The sequence below is a fragment of the Pogoniulus pusillus genome, chromosome 30, assembly GCF_015220805.1.
Source record: "Pogoniulus pusillus isolate bPogPus1 chromosome 30, bPogPus1.pri, whole genome shotgun sequence".
Lineage (NCBI taxonomy): Eukaryota > Metazoa > Chordata > Aves > Piciformes > Lybiidae > Pogoniulus > Pogoniulus pusillus.
The window spans coordinates 16374407-16394851 of NC_087293.1; the positions used below are offsets into that span (position 1 = coordinate 16374407).

The window sequence follows — 20445 nt, forward strand, 5'->3', positions numbered from 1 at the left end:
GGCGCCTACGAATCCCGGCAGCCCCCGCGCCGCCGCCGGCGCCTACGAATCCCGGCAGCCCCCGCGGCGCGGCTCCCGGCAGCCCCCGCGCAGAGCGGCCATGGCGCTGCTGCGGCAGGTGTACGCTGCGCTGCTCCGCCGCTCCTCCGCCTTCGCCCTCACCGTCGTCCTCGGCGCCGTCGTCTTCGAGCGCGCCTTCGACCAAGGCGCCGACGCCATCTTCGAGCACCTCAACGAGGGGGTAAGCAGAGGCGGTGCCGTGCCGCTGCCTCCTCCCCGGGCGCAGGCCCTGAAGGTCAGGCAGGCCCCGCATGGGCCCGGCCGCGGGGCCCGCACGGAGGCTCCGCGGGGGAGAGGGTGGGAGGGACCTCGGGAATCGCCCAGCCCAGCGCCCCCTTAACGCAACAGCAGCTTGTCCGGGATCGTAGAGTCACAGAGGGAGCCAGGGTGGAAGAGACCCCGAGGCTCCCCCGGCCCAGCCTAGCACCCAGCCCTGGCCAGTCAGCCAGGCCGTGGCACTGAGCGCCTCAGCCAGATCGCAGCGGCCAGCTGGGTTGGGAAGCTCTGCAGCCTGCTCCAGGCCCCTCTCACCAAACAAGTCTGTCCTGCTGTTCAGACGGAACCTCCTGAGTTCCAGCCTGACCGTGCTGCCCCTGCAGCAGAGTGGTCCCAGTCGCTGCCCTGCCCTGCCCTGCTGTGACCCTCAGAGCACCCAGTGTGCAGCTTTCCAGGGTACCCAGGGCATGCTAATGGCTCGCATGCTGAAAAGAGCTGCCCTGCCCTTCCCCAGGAACAGTCTTTGCTCTTTGGCTTCCTGATTCAGGTCATAAAAAGAGGTGGGAAGTGGTACCACACCGAGTGCTGACATCACTGCCCTGCACTGCCTTCCAGGGCTTGGCTGAGCTGAGGAGACGCAGTGAGAGCAAGAGCAGTGTCCTTAGCTCTTTCCTCTCAGCAGCAGGCACTGTTCAAACCTGACATAAAGTCACAGCTGCACTCCAGCTCTGCACTCAACTCCTCTAAACTGGAGGATTGATTTTCTGTGTGCTGATGTCCTCTCTAGCACTGCTATAAAGTGAAATCATCAAGAGAACTAAGCTGGCTTTGATGGTCTAAAGCAGTGTCTGCAGCAAACAGCAAAGCACAGCACGAGCCTTAGCCTTGTGCTTCCCTCAGCCCCACTGCTGGCAGGTATCAGAGTCCTGTGTGTCCAGGAGGAGAATTTGCCTCTCCCTCCTGAACAGGCATCCTAGAATGGCTCAGGTTGGAAGGGGCCTCAGACAGCTCCAACCTCCCTACCATGGCCAGGGACACCTCTCAGCTCAGCTTGGGTGCTAAAGGTCTCATCCAGCCTGGCCTGGAAGACCTTCAGAGAGGAGGCATCCACAGCCTCTCTGGGCAGGCTGTTGTAGTGTCTCAGCATCCTCACACTGAAGGAAGCTGAGGCTGTGACTGGAGTACTCTCATGTAGGAGCACAGGGGATGTGGCCTGGCAGCAGCTTCCTCCTGCAGGCTTCCTGCATGTTGAAGCAAAGCTTCACTGCAGGAGTCCTGAGAAGCTGAGGTGCCTCTCTGGGGGTTGTGGGGTTTGTTTTGCCTGCAGAAACTGTGGAAACACATCAAGCACAAGTATGAGGAGAAGTGAAGATCAGAGGCTCAGCAGCAAGATCCAGCCTGGGGTGGCAAAAAAAACCCAACCCTGAAGAGAAGGCTTTGGCCTCCTGAAGCTGATTGTATCAAGCTAGAGATGGGTTCCTGCTTGAACAACTCCGAGCCAGATGGTGTCAGCCACCTACTGATGCATGTAACCTGAGATGGACTCAGGGAGTTCTGCTGCTGTCCTCAGACTTACTGTGTTAAAATAAAACCTCCTTGGTCTGTATCTCCTGTCTGGGTGTTCTCCTGGCTCTGTGTCTAACTTCTGATTGTCTAGGAGGTGGAGAATGCCTAAATAGGCCTCAGGTTCTTAGACACTGAGAAATCAACGTCGTGAAAGTGGCCTGGAGGCAGTGGCAGAGCTGTGGTCTGTGCCAGGACCCTCAGCTGCTGCCTGAGGAGAAGTTGAAGAGAGGAGTGAGGAGCTCTCTGCTGTCTCCTGGTCTTGTTGGCATCAAAGTGCCTTAAAAACCATTCACATCTCTCATGCAGGGTGGGTTGAGTCTGAGCTGTCAGTGCTTTTCAGCAGCTGCTGCTGCCTCCCCTGCCTGAGCCAGCAAGATCTGCCTCACCCCTGGCCCCTGCAGCCTCAGAACTACTGCAGCAAGTGCTGGTGGGTGCCCATCGGTCTGCTGGGCACTTCTGGCTTGTGCAGCATGGCAGGGGTTGGAAGGGACCTCTGCAGATCGCCCAGTCCAACTGCCCTGCTAAAGCAGGGCACCCACAGCAGCTTGCCCAGGGTCACAATGCCCACCTGGGCTTGGAAGCTCTCTACACAAGGAGGCTCCACACCTCTGGGCAGCCTGCTCCAGGCCTCCAGCAGTCTCACACCAAACAAGCTTCTCCTGTTCAGATGGAACCTCCTGGGTTCCAGTTTGTGCCACTGACCCTTGTCCTGTCCCTGGGTGCCACTGACAAGAGTCTGGCCCCATCCTCTTGCTCTCTAGATACTGACAAACCCACTGAGCTGGGCTGTAGGTCACTCCCCCACCTCTTTCTGCACCTTGCAGCCCGTGAGGGGCAGAACGGCTCGGTCAGGGCTGTGCAGCACACTGCCATGCTGCTGCCATCCTCAGCAGCTCCACCGAGGAGTCCACCACTGCTCCTGGTGGGCATTTCAAGCATCTTTCTCCGCGGGGACTACTCGGGTACTGCTGGGGTAATGATTCAGTTAATTACTCTGGGCTCTGCTGGTGGAGGCAGATCTGGCTGAGTGACTCCGGCTTTAGGAGGATTTGGCTGAGTGACTTCTCTCCCCACTTTCCCAGCCCAGCAGACACCTCTGTCCCTCCTCCTCAATCCATTTTCACTAATAAGGAAGAATTTTAGCAATGGATGAGGCAGAGCTAATTAGAGCTGGTGCTAATGAAAGCAGCTCACTTGGGTTTGCTGTCGGGAGGGAAATGTTTAACACCACAAAAAGGAGTTAAAAGCCTTGGTGCTGGTGTTGAGCAAAAGCCAAGCACAGCTCTCAGCCCCCGAGGTGCTTCTGCAGGGGGGTTTAGGAGGAAGGGTTTGCTCTGTCAGGGTGAGAGGTTGCAGCGCTTTGCTCCCAGCCCTCCCTGCAGAGCTGAGAGCTTCACGCTGTGCTGAGCAGCTGATGGAGAGCTGCAGCTTCCCACAAGCACCAACTGAAGAGGAATTTGGTATCAGTATCAGGAAGGGGGGAAAGGGCCTTGGAGCTGTAAGTGAAGCCCTTAGCCCAGAGAACAGCAGCTGAGCAGAAGGAGTTACCACCGCAGCTGACTGCCCTGGAGAGCAGGGCTAGGGAAGCTTGGGGGGGGGATGCAATTCCCCTTCCCCTCTGCCTTGTCATCAGGGGGCTTGGGCAGTGCTGATATGCAAAGAACCACCTTGTCCTCAGAGCACTCAGGATTCCCAAGCCCTGGGTGTGCCCACAGAGCTAACCACTAAACTCTGGACATGCCCCCAGAGCCACTTATTCCCAAAGCTCTCCTTCTGCAGCACTCAGCAGCAGCTGGAAGAGCAGCTCCAATGCCACATCACCCACAGGTAGTTTTCTCAGCATGCAGGTGACAGCTGCAGGCACCTTTGCAGAGTGGAGGGGAGGAGATGGCACTCAGAGCAGACTCAGCAAGGAAAGCCCAACTGTTTAGCTGAGAGTTCCCTCCTGTGATGGATACAGCACTCCAGAAATGTGTTAGCTCTCCCTGCCAGCTGTGCTGGAGCAGTGTTATCACTCCAGGCTTGCCTAGGCACAGCATAGCAGCCACTGTCATGGCATCTTGAGCACCTCACAAGCAGGTTCCAGGGTGAGCTCAGTAATTTCTGTCTCCCTGCTTAGGGAACAGCTCCGTAAAAAACAAACAGCCCTCAGGAGAAGCCTCTCCAGCAACTACAAAGTGTTTACTATCAGGTGCCAGCCTCCTCATCAGCAAACACGGTGATCAGGGCAGTTCTGCTTCACAGAGTGTGACAAGTGGTTATTGAGGAGGCAGCTCCTTGGGGACTCTCACCCTGCCACCAATTTCCATGCTGCTGTCGCTTTGCTTAGGATGCCTCTGCCACGATTTTTCAGGTATCTTCATTCTCAGTGGCTGTGCTGAGATCTCATCACAGTAAACAGCAGCTGAATGCCACTGCCTGCAGCTACAGCACATTAAAAGGCTCGTTGAGTTTCCTCCAAGCTGCAGATCAATACAGTTTGTAAGAGCCTGAAAACCACCACTAAAAGATGTAAATCGTTTATTTGCCCACTCTGCTTTCACACACCTCACTCAAGGGACAGAAATGGATGCTAAGGTCTTATGGACCTCAACTCTTTTGTGCCTGCTGGCAAGAGGGACAGCCTGAGTGCTTTCCTGCCAGCCTGCAAGCTGTGCTTTGAGGAGAAGGCACTGCAGCGGAGCAAGAAGCTACAAGAGCTGTTCCAGAGAAGCCTTGCTCCGGTCAGAGCTGCCCACTGCAGGGCCTGGAAGTTGTGCAGAGGGCACAAGGAGCTGATATGAAAATAAATTTCTCAGAATTATAAATAGTAGAAAAGGAGAGGAAGGGCTGATGCAGCCTGTCTGACATGGCAAGGTGCAGGTCACCACAAACACCTCTACAAACCAAAGAGCAGCCAGGCTCAGCCTGCAGGGCAGCTCCTCCCCGGGAGCAGCAGACAGCCCTCCCTCAGCGGGTGCAGATCTGCAGGAGCCAGGTACTGAACCCTGATAGCGTCCCGGGAGCAAAGGGGCCCCGAGGGAACAGGGCAGAGCTGCCTCCTGCCGAGCAGAGGCCCGGGGTCCCTCAGGAGGGGATCATGCCTTTGCTCCTCTTCCTGTCAGCCATGGCTCGCCGGTTGTGGTTCGCTCGTGTGCTTTTGTTTGCCTCCTTCCTCCGGCGCTCCTGCACCGTGTCCCGGCTCTGCCCCTGGCCCTTGGCACTGCCAGCCACAGCAGAGCTGTCGTGCTTGTGTCTGGAGAAGACAGAGAAAGGACATCACCACAGGCCCACTGCACACTCAGGGGACAAAATCTACTGCTATCAGAGGGATAAAATCTGCTGATCCCAAGGAACAACTGGGTGTGAGAGACTCTGCCTTTGGCCTCCTCTCACCCCAGCTCTGCAACAGCTGAGCAGCAGCATTGGCCACACGACTGTGTCCTGCACACTGAATCTGTCAGCTGAAGCCAGCAGCTGGACTGTGCTGAAAGCCCTGTGGGAACTGCTCAGGCTGTGCTCTCCAAGCTCCTCTGCTGCTCACACAATGGAGCTGGCCTACCCACCTGGTGGGACAGAACAACCAGCAGGGAAGGGAACAGTTGGGCAAAGGAAGTTTCTAGCAGCGTGGTGGTGACCTGACGTGCAAGAATGTTAAGGAGCAGGAATGGTCTCAGCATCTCCAGTCAGCAGCAAACCACCTGCTGAGCGCAGAGCCCCAGCTGCACCCCCAGAGCTGCCCCTCACTCACCCCTTCCTGGCAAGCTGTGCACCCCCAGAGCTGCCCCTCACTCACCCCTTCCTGGCAAGCTGTGCACCCCCAGAGCTGCCCCTCACTCACCCCTTCCTGGCAAGCTGTGCCAGGCGCCGTGCTTCCGCCCGCTCCCGCAGCACTGCTGGGTCCTGCACAAAGTGGTCCTGCCACGGGAAGGAAGGGAAGAGGTCAGTGAAGCCCTCAGCATCGTGCAAAGGGCTAGAGCAGGAGGTGAGCCTGGTGGAATCACAGAAGGGCAGGGGCTGGAAGGGACCTCCAAACCTCATCCAGTCCAACCCCCTGCCAGAGCAGGATCTCCTGTACCAGATCACACAGGAACAGATCCAGGTGGGCTTTGAAGATCTCCAGAGAGGGAGACTCCACAACCCCCCTGGGCAGCCTGTTCCAGTGCTCTGTCACCCTCACAGGGAAAAAAATCCCTCCTCATGTTTAAATGAAACTTCCTCTGCCTCAGCTTCCACCGTTGCCCCTTGTCCTGGCACTGGGCATCACCCAGCAGAGCCTGGCTCCAGCCTCCTGGCACTTGCCTTTACATCTTTACAACCATTGATGAGGTCACCTCTCAGGCTCCTCTTCTCCAAGCTAAAAAGCATGGAACAAAGTCACTTCACTGCTGGATGAGCAACCTGGGCTAGTGGGAGGCATCCTGCCCATGGCAGGGGGGTGGAACTGGATGATCTTTACGGTCCCAAACCATTCTGTGAATCCATGAACCCAAACCACCACTTAAATGTCACCTTTGATCTTTCCTTTTCAGCTTCCTCCTCCTCTTCCTCATCATCTTCTTCTTCTTCCTCCTGCCCTTCTTCCTGTCCTTTAGATCTCAGGACCTGAGGGATTGTGAATGGCCTGCAAATTAACAGACAGTCAGCAGTGAGGACAGTGGAGCTGCCAGTGCCTGCTGAGCAGCAGATCCTTTCTGCATTGCATCCTGTCTTTCAGAAATGAGAACCTCCAAATTGTGTGGCCTGGCTGCTTCTGAAGGGAAAAAAACCCCACCAACCTATGGAGCCAGCAGCTAATGACCCTAAGGGCAATTAAGGAGCACACATGATTCACTGGGGAATGCTCCCTAGGAAGTCCTCACTGAAAATAATAACAGTTCTGAAAGAAAAGAGCACATCAGGAAAGACCTGAAACCTCAGAAGGAATTTCTGCAAGGAAACCACTGCTTCCTGTGGGAGAAGAGGATCCAGGCACAGCCACAAGGCAGCAGGAAGGAGGACACTTTGCTGGGCTTGAGCTCACCAAAGATGAACCCTCCTCAAACTCAGACAAAACCACTAAAGCTCTGTGACTGGTCAGTGGCTATCCAGAGGGCCCCAGTTCCACTGCTCTGCCCCAGTTTCCTACCTGGAGAAATCCAGCAAGCTTTATGAATCACCCTGAAAACAGAGAGCAGCAAGAGGCCTAGGGGTGGAGGCAGAAATTACCACATGCCCATAGCTCTTCTTTAATACATATATGTGTGTCTGTGTGCTTAAACTCTGGTGGAGTTCAGATCCACCATCCCACAGCCAAAGAAATAAATGTAAGACCAGGAAAGCCTTTGCTCCTTCACACCCTCACCTTCTAACCATTCCTTCTTGTCCTGTCTCCAGACACCCTCAGGAGAAGTCCCTCTGCCACCTTCACTTCAGATATAGGAAGGCAGCTCTAAGGTCCCCCTGGAGCCTTCTCTTTCTCCAGGCTGAACACCCCCAGCTCCCTCAGCCTGTCCTCACGGCAGAGCTGCTCCAGCCCTTGGATCATCTTTGTGGCCTTCTCTGGATTCCCTGCAACAGCTCTGTGTCCTCCTTAGAATGGGGACACCAAAACTGGATGCAGTGCTCCAGATGGGGTTTCAGAAGAGCAGAGTAAAAGGGCAGAATCCTCTCTCTCACCCTACTGGCCACAGGTACTGGCCAGGTCTGCACAAGCGACACAGCTCTAGGTGGTCCCTCCCACCAACCTCCCACCCAGTGGGGCCACGGCACCTACCTCCTGCTGATCAGCTCATCATCTGAGTCAGCATCGTTTGCTCCCACTTGGTTCCCATCGTAAGTGTCATCATACTCATCCTCATAGTCCTCCCTGTAGAGCTGAGCTTCCCCTGGCTGCACAGGGACCTCCTCCACCACCACACTGTACTGGCTGTAGCGCTCCCTCTGCTCAGCGACCAGGCGCTTGTCGTTCAGCAGGCTCCTGGTTGTGTCCTTCTCCTTCCTGTGCTCCACAGCGTGGGCATGGAGAGGCAGAGATGTGAAGGCAGTGCAGAGATCTTCCCTCTAAGTTATTTTTCATTAAGTGGAAGCAGCAGAAAGCTCCTCTCAAAAGTCCACAAGCACTCCCCCAGCCTGCCCATTCCCGCTCTGATTTCTAACTGGGTCGTTTGGTGACTGCTGGCTGGGAACAAAGTCATTGGTCAACAGAAGCCCAGCAAGAGCCCACAGCAGATAAGAGCTGGAGACCACCACTGTCACCTGAGAGAGGAAGGAAACCTTTACAGGAGGTCAATTTAGTCATACTCAAGCTGAAATTTGGCCAATACACAAATTCCAGCAGCAACCTCATGAATCACAGAATGTTAGGGGTTGTAAGGGACCTCCAAGATCATTCAGTCCAACCCCCTGCCAAAGCAGGGGCACCAGGGCAGGTTACACAGGAACACACCCAGGTGGGTTTGGAGAGACTCCACAACCTCTCTGGGCAGCCTGCTCCAGGGCTCCAGCGCCCTCACACCAAGGCAGTTTCTCCTTGTGGTGAGGTGGAACTTCCTGGGTCCCAGCTTGTCTGCATTGCTCCTTCTACCCTGGGCACCACCAAGAACAGCCAGAAATGGTTCCTCTCTCTAAGCTGCCTCACTCTGTTCCATGCCTGTGTTCAGCTGCAAAATGCCCTGCAGAGCCTGTGGTTAGCTCACACAGAGCTAGGCTGGGACAGCATCTTCTGCTGGTATTCAGCATGAGGCTGAACTAAGCCTTTGCTAATTGTTTCCTGTTGAGCTGGTCTGATGGCTGCAGAAGAGCTGCACTGGAATGCTTCAGACACCAGTTCCAGGAAAAACTCCTCTAGTCTCATGGTGTTCAGGACATGCTCTGACTTCAAGCACTTGAAGGCTGCTCTAAGGTCTCTCTGGAGCCTTCTCTTCTCCAGGCTGAGCAGCCCAAGGTCCCTCAGCCTGCCCCCACAGGAGAGCTTCTCCAGCCCTCTGATCATCTTCATGACCTCCTCTGGACCCACTCCAGCAGCTTCAAGTCCTTCTTGTGCTGGGGGCCCTAGAACTGGAGGCAGTGCTGCAGATGAAGTCTCAGCAGAGCAGAGGGGCAGAATCCCCTCCCTGTGCTGCTGCTCTCCCTGCTCTGGCTGCAGCCAGCACACAGCTGCCTCTGGGCTGCCAGTGCTGGCTCCTGGGGAGTTTGGCACCAACTGACACCTTCTCCTCCAGACTCTTCTCAGTCACTCCTCAATCAGCCTGGAATCGTGCTTGGGATTGCCCTGGCCCAGGTGCAGGACCTTGCACTTGCCTTGTTGAGCTCTGAAGGTTTAAACCTAGAGAGCCAGGCACTGCAGCTAATCCTTTGATTTAGTTAGATGTGGCTCTTTTCCCACCAAAGCACTTTCATGATTCTGTGTCAACCACATTATCAAGTTCCAGTTGCCACTGATGGAGCCAGCAGGACAATGCCCTCACTTAAAGCTGCATGGCACCATGTGCCAGGCTGGGGAGGAAGCAAAGGAAGTGCCCTTCACCAGGGAGCTCCCAGGAACCACAAAAGCAGCCTAAGCCACTGAGTGCTATCAGATTTGAAAGCAGATGGATGCTGAAGCTTCTCTTGGATCCAAACCAGATCACTCTTCATCCTCAGCTCTGAGTCACACGCCCAGGCTCACTGAAATCATTGCTTTTCAAGGTTTGTTGTTCAGTACAAGTTTAACATTGAGAGCAAGAAGCAAGAGCCTGGCATTACAAACAAGCTTGGCAGAGCAATCTCAAGCAGCAGACAGAGGAGAAGGCAATTAGGCAAAACCCCAGGTGAAAGCAGCTCCCTAATCTTTCATTTCACTGGCCCAGAGAAACAGAAGAAAAGAGGCAGGGAACGTTTTGATAAGCCTCAACAAACTCCAGCAGGAGGTTTGTAGGGGAAACCCATTTGCAGGCTGGCAGGTATTTACTGCTGCTGACAGAGAGGGCTGGTGGAGGCTGTGTGGTACTCACCGCTTGCCCTTCTGGATCCGGGAAACATCCACAGAGTCCCTGCTGAAAACATCAAACTCATCGTGCTGGAAAACGTTGCAGCGAGAGCTGAGCAGGGGAGTTGGGTCTGGCTGCAGCTGCCTGGTGCAAGGGAGGGAGAGAAGAAAAGCAGGGGGGTGAGGGAGGTCTGGTCCTCTCCTTGAGACTTCAGTTTGCTCTTTGCTGCTCTGAGTCTGCCCCGGGGCAGCAAGATCCTCTTTGAGAGGGAAGAGAAAAAGAGAGAGGAGAAGGGGGGAGAAAAAAAGAGAGGAGAAGGGGGGAGAAAAAAAGAGAGGAGAAAGGGGGAGAAAAAAAGAGAGGAGAAAGGGGGAGAAAAAAAGAGAGGAGAAGGGGGGGAGAAAAAAAGAGGAGAAGGGGGGGAGAAAAAAAGAGAGAGGAGAAGGGGGGGAGAAAAAAAAGAAGATAAGGGGGGGAGAAAAAAAAAGAGGAGAAGGGGGGGAGAAAAAAAGAGAGGAGAAGGGGGGAGAAAAAAGAGAGAGAGGAGAAGGGGGGAGAAAAAAAGAGAGAGGAGAAGGGGGGAGAAAAAAAGAGAGGAGAAGGGGGGAGAAAAAAAGAGAGAGAGGAGAAGGGGGGAGAAAAAAAGAGAGAGAGGAGAAGGGGGGAAGGAAAAAAGAGAGAGAGGAGAAGGAAAGGAGAAAAAGAAAGGGGTAGTGGGGAGAAAAAGAGGAGAGGGAAGGGTCAAGGCTTCAATTGCTGTTGCTGCAATTCACACCACAGTACACCACAAGCACTCCAGGGCACAGCTCCAAGACAAAAGGCAGAGTTTTCAGAGCTCTGAAACTGAAGGGAAACTGAAGCATCTCAGAGGGAGCAAACCGAAACCCCAACCCCTTCTGCTCGTGCAGGAGCAAGCCAAAGCACCCAGCAGCTCTGGGCACTGTCAGGCTGCCTGCTCTCTGAGCAGTGACTCAGTGCAGCCCAGCACTAAGTATGATGAATTACAGGCTGGAAGAAAAAAATCCCAATAATTTGCTGCTGTTGATTTCAGAGTATTTATCTCCCTGTGGTTCCTTCTTAATCCTTTCTCAGAGTTTCAGGCTTAGGTTTGTTCAATATCTAAGTCAAAAGAGCCTTATTTTTCTCTTCAGTTTGCTGGTGCTGTCAGCTCAGCTGGACAGCTCTCAGTGCTGCTGCACTCACGGCTCAAAGCAGCAGTGATCAAAACTCCACATCTGCCGTTGAACTGACAGTTGTGTTCCAAGATGCACATAAAGAACCAAGCCAGCCCTAGCTTCTCTAACTGCTGGCTCTGCAGAAACCCCCAATCCTCCCCAAAGCACACCCCACATTGTTTGTGCCCGAGTCAGCAGATCTGACTGGGAGAGAGGGAAGATTGTTGCAAAACTAAGACTTTTCCCATCCTTCCTGATAAAGATGTGTTTCTTTTTTGATGCAGCATGGAGACAGGCTGCCCTTTTCTCCATGAAATGGGAGCAAGCAGCACATTCACATCCTGATACTCAGTCAGCAACTGCTGTGGCAGCACAAATACACACCAGCAGCTGCAGACAGACTAAACCAACTCAAAACTTAACCTGAGCCAGCAAGGCTCACTGATGGCCCAGCAGGCAGCTGTGTGCTGGCTGCAGCCAGAGCAGGGAGAGCAGCAGCACAGGGAGGGGATTCTGCCCCTCTGCTCTGCTCTGTTGAGACCACAATTGCAGCACTGCCTCCAGTTCTGGTGACCTCAGCACAAGGAGGACCTGGAGCTGCTGGAGAGGGTCCAGATAAAGCCAAGAAGATGATCAGAGGGCTGGGAAATGAGAAACCAAAACCCCAAACCTTTGCATTCTTCGGTCCAGCCTGTCCAAGTGTGGCACCAGTTTGTCCTCTAGAATGTTGTTGATCACTTGCTCTGTGTTGTAACTGTACTCCTCCAGGCAGGCCAGGATGAAGCCCTCACCAAGGTCTGGCAGCAGGTCTTTCACTTGAGAGATGAGGGAGTCCAGCTCCACCCCTGAGACCTTGGCAAGGGGGGCAGCAGCTGCACCAGCACACTGCAAACACCAGGCAGAAGTGGTGGCATTAGTGGAAAGGCAGCAGCTGAGGGAAGGCAGCTTAAAAACAGGGATAGCAGCAGGCTGGGCTAGCAGAATTCAATGCAGAATCAAAGACTGAAGTCAAAGGAAGAGAAATGAGCCAAGCTCATAACACACAAAGTCTGTGACATGGACTTGGGCACACAATGACTCCCCTCTGTCCTTCAGGCAGCAAGGATGCCTTGGAGAATCCCTTCCTCAAATATGGGTAAGAGGGAACCTTCTCAGTGCTCAGCAAGAGCTAAAGGACCTGCGGGGAGTAAGTGGCTGGGGCCAGACTCTTGTCAGTGGTTCCCAGGGACAGGACAAGGGGGCAGTGGGCACAAACAGGAACCCAGGAGGCTCCACGTGGTGAGGAGGAGAACGTTGCTGGTTGTGAGGGTGCTGGAGGCCTGGCGCAGGCTGCCCAGAGAGGTTGTGCAGTCTCCTATCAAACCCCCCATGGCATTGTGACCCTGGGCAAGCTGCTGCTGTGGGTGCCCTGCTTAAGCTGGGGGTTGGACTGGCTGATCTCTGGAGCTCCCTTCCAGCCCCACCATGCTGGGGGTTCTGAGATTCCCATTTCAGAAGGCACATGGGGCTGCACTGACATCCAGCCAGTGGGAGAAGTGACACAAAGCCCAAAGCAAGCAAACCAATGCTCTCATCACAGACTAGTGAAGGACAAACAGAGCAGGACCCAGTCCTATCCACAGCTCTGCTCACCTCATCCTCTGATGCACAGGCAGCCCCAAGCTCCTCCACGTCCTCTGGAATGCTCTCCACTCCTGCTGATGCTCCACTAGATGCTGGTGCTGGTTCTCTACCCACTTGTGTTCTTTTCCTGTCTACCCCTTCCCAGGCACTCTCTACTGCCTGGAGGATGTAGGCTGTCCTGGTCTCATCTCTGAGGGGACAGCATTAAGGACATTGTAGATGCACACACTCAGCCCTTGCTTTGAAACAACGATGCTCAGTGACTCCCAAGCCCGTGGCTCCCCCAGGAAGCACAGAAGCCTTTCCACCGCTCACTGCCAGCCCTGCAGCCTCACCAGACGCAGCGAGAGCGGCAGTGCCACTTGGCCAGGTCTGCAGAAGCCCAAGGTGACAGCAAAGGATACAGCGTGGAGGACGCTTGCTGAAGCAGGCTGACATCATCCTCCACAGGAAACAACTCGTCATAGTCGCGGAGAAATCTGAGGACAGAAGCAAGTTCAATCAGCCCCAGCAGCTCTCCTCACTACACTGCAGCAGCACTTCCCTGCAAGCCATCAGAGCCAGCTGCAGCACTCCTCATGACGCTGAGACCTGCAACTCAGCAGTGCAGTGCTGAGGTAGGGTCTGTGACGTGAGCACGAGCAGCACGCCACCGCCAGCAGGCGGATGGGACTCGGCTCCCTGTTCTGCCGTCACTTTGGCCCTTCAGCACCAGCACTGCACAGCTTTCTGCTTGGGCCACCCCAGCTGAAAAGCACAATTACAGCAGCAGTCTAACTTGCCAAGGCAGCTAATGGCTAAATTGCTACCTGCCACTTGGAAAGCTGAGATTAAAGAGAGTGAAGAGTATTACTCTGTAGTGTTGCACAACAGCCTCCTCACCTTCACAGTCAGGTCTGCACTGCAGAGACTGAAATCCTCTCACAGCACTTTTCCCCACCAGTTAGAATGATCTACAGCTCCCCAGGGCCTCATAATAATGTCTCAGGCAATACTTGTGTGAGGAATGAAGAGGAAGGCAAGCTGACCCTCCTCCCCAGGCAGCCTCACCTCCTTTCCTGAAGCACTGAGGTGAAGATCTGCAGAAACTCCTCAATGAAAGGCTGAATATTCTCACAGCTGCAGAAAGCAATGGCAGAGAGAGAGAAACCCAGGGGTGAGGCTACGACCTTGCACAAGCTCCACATCCTGCCTCCCCTGCCTCACTCATCAAGGGGAAATCCCATTTGAAATGGAGCTCAGATCACTTTTTGGCTGCTTCAGGAGTTAAGGGTCAAGTGGGAGCAAGTTCCCTTTGTAGCTTCAGCAAACAGCCAGCTTGATCTCAAGCTGCTAGAATGGAAGAAGCTGGATTTAGATGAGATATTAGAGGGAATTCTTCCCCGTGAGGGTGGGGAGGCACTGGAACAGGTTGCCCAGAGTTGTGAAGGCTCCATGCCTGGAAGTGTTGAAAGGCAGGTTGGAAAGGGCCTTACACAAGCTGGTCTAGTAGGAGCTGTACCTGTCTGTGACAGGGGGGTTGGAACTAGATGCTCTTTAAGGTCCATTCCAACTCAAACCATCCTGGGGCTCTCTGAAGGGTTGGACTTGATGATCTGTGAGGTCTCTTCCAACCCTGATAATACTGTGATGCTGTGAATTACAAGGCGTTCAAGGCCAGCCTTGCTGTGGCCCTGTGCAGCCTGCTCTAGTTGGAGGTGTCCCTGCTGAGTGCAGAGGGCTGGACAAGGTGCCCTTGGAGGCTCCCTCCCAACCTGATGCAGTCTGTGAAGCTGTGACTCTGTACCTGCTTTCCAAGATGGGCTGCAGACACACTTGGTTTATTAGGATGTGAAAAGCTTCTATCATCTTCTTCCTGGAATGTGAAATCCTCCTCCACAAATCAGCAAAACCACTTCAGAGACAGCAAGAGAACACATGGGTGATGTCAGCACAAGAAATCTGAATCTGAACACACCTTTGCTCAGAAGTCTCTACCAGGCACTGGTGAGGCCACACCTGGAATACTGGGGTCAGTTTTGGGCCCCTCAATCCAAGGACATTTTGCTGCTGGAGTGGGTCCAGAAAAGGCCAACAAAGCTGGTGAAGGGTTTGGAGAACAGGGCTGGTGAGGAGCAGCTAAGGGAGCTGGGGAGGTTTCCTCAGCCTCCTTTTCTCCAGGCTAGAGACCTTCTGGCTCTCTACAGCTCCCTCAAAGTAGGCTGGGGCCAGGTAGGGGTTAGTCTCCTCCCAAGGAAGAAATGACAGGACAAAAGGAAATGGCCTCGAATTTCACTAGGGGAGGTTTAGGTTGGACATGAGAAGAAACTCCTTCACTGTACAGATTCTCAAAGACTGGAAGAGGCTGCACTGGGAGGTGGCTGAATGCCCATCCCTGAAGGGGTTTAAAAGAGGCAGAGATGTGGTACTGAGGGCCATGGGTTAGCAGCAGACTTGGGAGAGTTAGGCAATGGTTGGGATCTTTTCCAAGCCAAACTATTCTATGATTGTATGAAACTTCAGGTTCTGAAGGTTGGTCTCAGGCCCCAAGTGTGCCCTCAGTCAGGCAGATGGGATCTCAGCTGCACCAGCACAGCCTCCAAAGGGGGCCAGTCTGTGCACAGAGGCAGTGTCCATGCTCTCATGCTTTGCTACAGTTTGGATGCATCTCCCATCAAGCCTCTACTTAGGCAGCAGAGACAGACAGCAGCAGTCACTCCAGTGCCCAGGCACACTTGGAGTGAGCAAAGCCATCTCTTCAGAGCACTCTGAAGCAGATAAACAAGGAGATAGAGACTCCACAGAGATGGGCAAAGCAGCATGAAGTGGATTTGTAACTGATCCCTGGGAGAGCCTTGCTGAAGAGACAAGACCAAGACTTTGCAGGCACTTTCACCTCTTATCCTCACAATGCCTCTTCTTAATTGCAGCTTCCAGCTCAGGAATAGCCACGTCATAAAATGAAGCTAGCCTGTAAAATAAACCAGAAAACCCCAAAAGGCAGTAAGCCCAGGAACTGGCAGCTGAGCTGCCAGAAATCATCTGCCACAGGACCAACCCCCTCCTCTCAGGCAGCTCATGAGTTTTGTTCCCTGCAACAGCCCAGAGAAGAGAAGGCTCCAGGAAGACCTTAGGGCACATAGCAGGAAGCCTGCCCCATGCTCTTTGGCTGCTGCTAAGCACTGATACTGATAAACTCCTCACTACAAGAAGGGCATTGAGGGGAAGCAGGGCTGGTAGGGGGTCTGGAGTGTGCTCTTGTGGGGAGCTGCTGAGGGATCTGGGGTTGTTTGGCCTGGAGAGGGGGAGAGTGAGGGGAGACCTTCTCACTCTATACAGCTTCCTGAGGGGAGCCTGGGGCTGGTGGGACTTGGTCTCTTCTCCCACGAGTGACAGGATGAGAGGAAATGGCCTCAAGTTGCAGCACTGGGAGTTTAGGCTGGATATGAGGAACAATTGCTTCCCCAGAAGGGTTGTCAAGGCCTGGAACAGCCTGCCCAGGGCAGCCTGGTGGGAGTCCCCATCCCTGGAGGGGCTTCAAAGCCACGCAGATGTGGTGCTGGGTTAATGGTTGGACTCAGTGATCTTAGAGACCTTTTCCAACCCAAATGATTCTGTGAAGCTCTTTCTTCTCACAACTCTTTTCTGCCCATCCTCTTGCACCCTTTCCAAAGCACAGGCAGGGCTTTTTAGCTGAGCTGGAAACCACAGTGGTTGCCTGGCTCTAGGATCATTCACAGGTAACTATGAAGGTGATCACACAACTGACAAGCTCTGCACCTCCCTGTAAGATTCCTCTCTCTTCCTGCTGGTCTGAGCCTAGCAGTCTCTAGCTGTATTCATTCTGCCTGCTCTTAGTGATGCAGGGACTGGGGAAAGACACAGCAGCACTTCACCAAGCCAGAGTAAGAGGTACCTGTAACAGAAGTCATGCTTCTGGAAGGTCTGGCAGGCCAAGGGGAAGACATCAAGGAAAGCCCAAAGCGTCGTGCAGGTGTCACACAAGTACAGCACAATGTCCTTCAGCTCCTGAGGGAGGAAGAGCAATTACTGAGGGCAAAAAGCAGCCAAGATGTTCAAGGAGCATAGAATAACTCACCAACAGGGACAAGGCTCTTGCCTGGCTGCACAAAGAATCTGCTACCAGTCACAGAATCATCACAGAACAGCCTAGGTTGGAAGGGACCTTAGAGATCAGCTACTCCAACCTCCCTGCCACGGGCAGGGACACCTCTCAACTCCACTTCACCATCATCAAGTCACATGACAGTGAGACAATGACATGGAACCATTCCATCAGCTTGGGGAACAGAATGACCCTCTGTGGACTTACTGCTCCACATGTTGCTCAGGCCTCCAGGCAGTGAAGGGCCAGGAGCAGCAGTCCTACCTGCAGGGGCATGTTCCCTGGAGTCACAGTCACTTTTTCTTCCAGCTTCTGGGGCTCAGCAGAGGCTCCTTCACACTGCAAACCACACTTGTGCAGAATGTTGTTAAACACCTGCAGCAAGAGAACAGGGTTCAGAGAACAGGGTTCAGAGAGAGGAGAAAGCAGCAGAACATGCCTCCTGCTTGTTAGCAAGAGCTGCTGTGTTGACAGATGCAAGGGGACTATTTCCACAAGGCAAGCAGCTGTGCAAGATGAAAGCTGCAACAGAGCCTGGCAGGAAGGGCCATGCTGCACTTCTCAACCTCCACACAGCTTGCAAGGCACATCAGTGCAGCTGCATGAGGCTGTGGTGCTGAGACAGGGACTGCAGAGGGCTCTCCTGTAGGACCTTCTTTACTCTTGAGAGCCCACAGGGTTAACACAAACCCCTTCTGCTACCTTTCAGGGTCTCTCTTTTGTTCAATGTTTCCCTTGCTTGAGGTGGGAGGGACACAAAAAAGAGTTTCTGAACTGCCTAAAGAAAAATCCCAGAGATAAACTGGAGAGAAGTCCAGAAGCCAAAGGAAGCTAAGTGGAAACAGCCTTCAATAGCTCCAGACAAAGGCTCAAAGCCTGCCTGATCCACAAGAGCATGCACTAGACAAGGTAAGCACCAGCAAACACCTTCTGCTTGCCTTTGGCCACAGTCAGCCCCTCCTACCCTCTGAGCCCTGCCACACTCTGAGGTGGAATCTGAGCCCTGCCCATCAGGAAGCAGTACCTGGAGGACAGTGGGCAGAGTTTCATCGAGGTCACTGAAGTAACTTGGCTGCTGAGTGAAGATATTTCCTGGGAAGAGAAGGAGAAGGAGACCATTTCACTCACACCAACAAGTGAACTTGCACCAGGAGCAGCGTTTGTATCATCACTGCCGCCCCTAACCCTCCAGATACAGCTGCTAACCACTCAGGACACGGGCAGAGGGCCCAGCCCTCCAACGGCAGCCCATCAGCTCATCAATGCAACCAGAGAAGTGGTAATGAGAAGATGCTCAGCAGAGCAGAGCAAAGGAGAAGGTGGGTGATTCATGCCCCAGAGGCTGAATCAATGAATAATGCAAATACTATCACTAAACATTCCTTTATGTGACAACTGGAGCTGACTTTTAATTACTGATAACAGTTCAGCACAGGCAGGAAAAGGTTCTGCAGGATATTTCTTAAAGGTAATGAGGCTTTGGTAATACCTGCTATTATATTGCTTGGACTTCATTATCTCTACAAAATACCCCACTGGGTACCAGCACACCATAAATCCTCACCAAGCAAGCACAGAGCCTGCCTATTTTCCTGGGAATTACTGCTCAGGTGATGAGAAGGAAGAGTTCTCCAGCCAGGACAGAGCATGGGTAAGAGCTATGAGACAGGTTTCAAATTAATTTATACCCTCAGAGAACAGCTCTGAGGTGTCCAGCACAAGAGAGACATGGACCTGCTGGAGCGGGTCCAAGGAGGGCACCTCTCCTGGGAAGACAGGCTGGGAGAGTTGGGGTTGCTCAGCCTGGAGAAGAGAAGGCTCCAGGGAGACCTTAGAGCTGCACTTCAGTATCTGCAGGGGACCTGTAGGCAGGCTGGGGAGGGACTGCTCAGAAGGACCTGTGGGGATAGGACAAGGGGCAAGGGTTTGGAACTGGAGCAGAGCACAATTAGGTTGGACATCAGGAGGAAGTTCTGCACAGTGAGGGTGGTGAGACACTGGCACAGGCTGCCCAGGGATGTGGCTGAGGCCCTGTCCCTGAAGACCTTCAAGCCTTGCTGTGGCCCTAAGCAACCTGCTCTAGCTGGAGGTGTCCCTGCTGACTGCCAGGGGGGTTAGACAAGATGCCCTTTGAGGGTCCCTTCCAACTCAGTGCAGTGTGGCTCTGTGAACCCAAAGTTTATCAGTGAATCAGACACCAGAGGTGCTGGAGCCATCACTGTCACCACATAGTGCAAATAATCAGGTGAGCAAATCACTGTCTGGTTGTGTGCAGCATTCCTGTGCTGCCCTCCAGAGCATCTGCACCATTCAAATGAGCTCCCACACACTCAGCTCATCTTCAGAATATTTTAAGACCCTGGATAATCTAAACTTCACATCTGAGGGAGAACTATCTGCCTTGTCATGCCCTCTTTCCACCTCTGAGGCTTGACAGATGAATTTGGAGAGGAAGTTCCTGAAAAAAGGATAAAGGGATTAAAAAAATGCAAAGGTTTGTCTAAGCTTTTGGGTCTGGAAACTTGGCTGCAGCACAAGGTCTCAAACACTTCAGTCAGCCTGACAAGGAGGCAAAAATAACCACCAGAGAGAGGAGAAAGCCTCATTGCATGACCCACAGACAAAGTGGGTTAGACTTTAGGAAGAGCAGCTCACTTCATCCAAGTTAGATACTCCTCCATCTGTGCTCAGGTGGTTCCCTGGTGAGGAGCACACAGGATAAATGCAGACACTGAACCCACTGCCCTGGTGCATTACACAGCTTCCAGCGACCAAGGCTGAGGTGCTCCTTACTGTGCACTTGGCCTGAGACTGCCTGTGCAGGTACAGGGAAGTGGAGGGACAGACAGAGTTTGAGCAATGCTCTGAGCAGCTCTGTGGTTTGCAGGCAGTGTATAAATCAAAGTCTGCACTGAAATGTCAACTGCTCCCTCTTCCCAGACCAATGACTGCCTCATCTGGCAGCACTCAAATGAGCAGTTGGACTGTGCCTCATGTCCAAAACCTCCTCCCTCCCTGCCCAGGCAAGGAGTTGTTTGCCTCTTCCCATCTCCACTAGGACTTTCCAGAGCCCTCATGGTCCTCATACAGTGGCTGAGGAGATACATTCAATTGGCATGGGAAACAACTGCTGAGGTATAACTATGCCTTGGCTCATGCCTAATACCACAAGTCCAGCTCAGGACAGCTAAGCTGACAGAAATGAGGGGGCCAGGGAAAAAAGAGAGCAAAGGAAAAAAAGAAGGGGCAAGGAAACAAAAAGGAGGGGAGCAAGGAAACAAAAAGGAGGGGAGCAAGGAAACAAAAAGGAGGGGAGCAAGGAAACAAAAAGGAGGGGAGCAAGGAAACAAAAAGGAGGGGAGCAAGGAAACAAAAAGGAGGGGAGCAAGGAAACAAAAAGGAGGGGAGCAAGGAAACAAAAAGGAGGGGAGCAAGGAAACAAAAAGGAGGGGAGCAAGGAAACAAAAAGGAGGGGAGCAAGGAAACAAAAAGGAGGGGAGCAAGGAAACAAAAAGGAGGGGAGCAAGGAAACAAAAAGGAGGGGAGCAAGGAAACAAAAAGGGGGGAGCAAGGAAACAAAAAGGAGGGGAGCAAGGAAACAAAAAGGGGGGGAGCAAGGAAACAAAAAGGAGGGGAGCAAGGAAACAAAAAGGGGGGGAGCAAGGAAACAAAAAGGGGGGGAGCAAGGAAACAAAAAGGGGGGGAGCAAGGAAACAAAAAGGGGGGGAGCAAGATAAAAAAAGGGGAGAGCAAGATAAAAAAAGGGGGGGAG

The 20445-nt window shown here is 53.5% G+C and overlaps 2 protein-coding genes across 6 annotated transcripts in view; one reads left to right on the forward strand and one right to left on the reverse strand.

Annotated features, from left to right (window-relative positions):
* The first annotated feature begins 55 nt into the window (after window positions 1-55).
* On the forward strand, window positions 56-1882 carry LOC135188634 (cytochrome b-c1 complex subunit 9). Its single transcript, XM_064168168.1, has 2 exons — window positions 56-241; window positions 1604-1882. The coding sequence occupies exons 1-2, from the start codon at window positions 101-103 to the stop codon at window positions 1643-1645; spliced, it is 183 nt and encodes a 60-aa protein (XP_064024238.1). The 5' UTR covers window positions 56-100; the 3' UTR covers window positions 1646-1882.
* Window positions 1883-4345: 2463 nt separating this feature from the next.
* Window positions 4346-20445, reverse strand: part of ASCC2 (activating signal cointegrator 1 complex subunit 2) — a 32011-nt gene continuing 15911 nt past the window's right edge. For all 5 annotated transcript variants that reach the window (XM_064168347.1, XM_064168351.1, XM_064168349.1 and 2 more), the window contains exons 6-19: window positions 17698-17765; window positions 16938-17048; window positions 16464-16576; window positions 15444-15518; window positions 14355-14462; window positions 13619-13687; window positions 12973-13047; window positions 12578-12758; window positions 11616-11830; window positions 9795-9914; window positions 7577-7801; window positions 6334-6445; window positions 5663-5739; window positions 4346-5077 (exon numbers count right to left, since the gene is read on the reverse strand). In XM_064168347.1, the coding sequence (XP_064024417.1) occupies window positions 4909-5077; window positions 5663-5739; window positions 6334-6445; window positions 7577-7801; window positions 9795-9914; window positions 11616-11830; window positions 12578-12758; window positions 12973-13047; window positions 13619-13687; window positions 14355-14462; window positions 15444-15518; window positions 16464-16576; window positions 16938-17048; window positions 17698-17765 (1718 nt within the window). In that variant the 3' untranslated portion in view covers window positions 4346-4908. The remainder of the gene's footprint in view (window positions 5078-5662; window positions 5740-6333; window positions 6446-7576; window positions 7802-9794; window positions 9915-11615; window positions 11831-12577; window positions 12759-12972; window positions 13048-13618; window positions 13688-14354; window positions 14463-15443; window positions 15519-16463; window positions 16577-16937; window positions 17049-17697; window positions 17766-20445) is intronic.

What these genes read in the sequence shown, in the direction of transcription:
- LOC135188634 (XM_064168168.1), top strand. Translation starts at nt 101, where the DNA reads ATGGCGCTGCTGCGGCAGGTGTACGCTGCGCTGCTCCGCCGCTCCTCC. An exon ending in TCGAGCACCTCAACGAGGGG is followed by an intron (nt 242 to 1,603) that starts GTAAGCAGAGGC and finishes TTTTGCCTGCAG; the next exon opens with AAACTGTGGAAACACATCAA.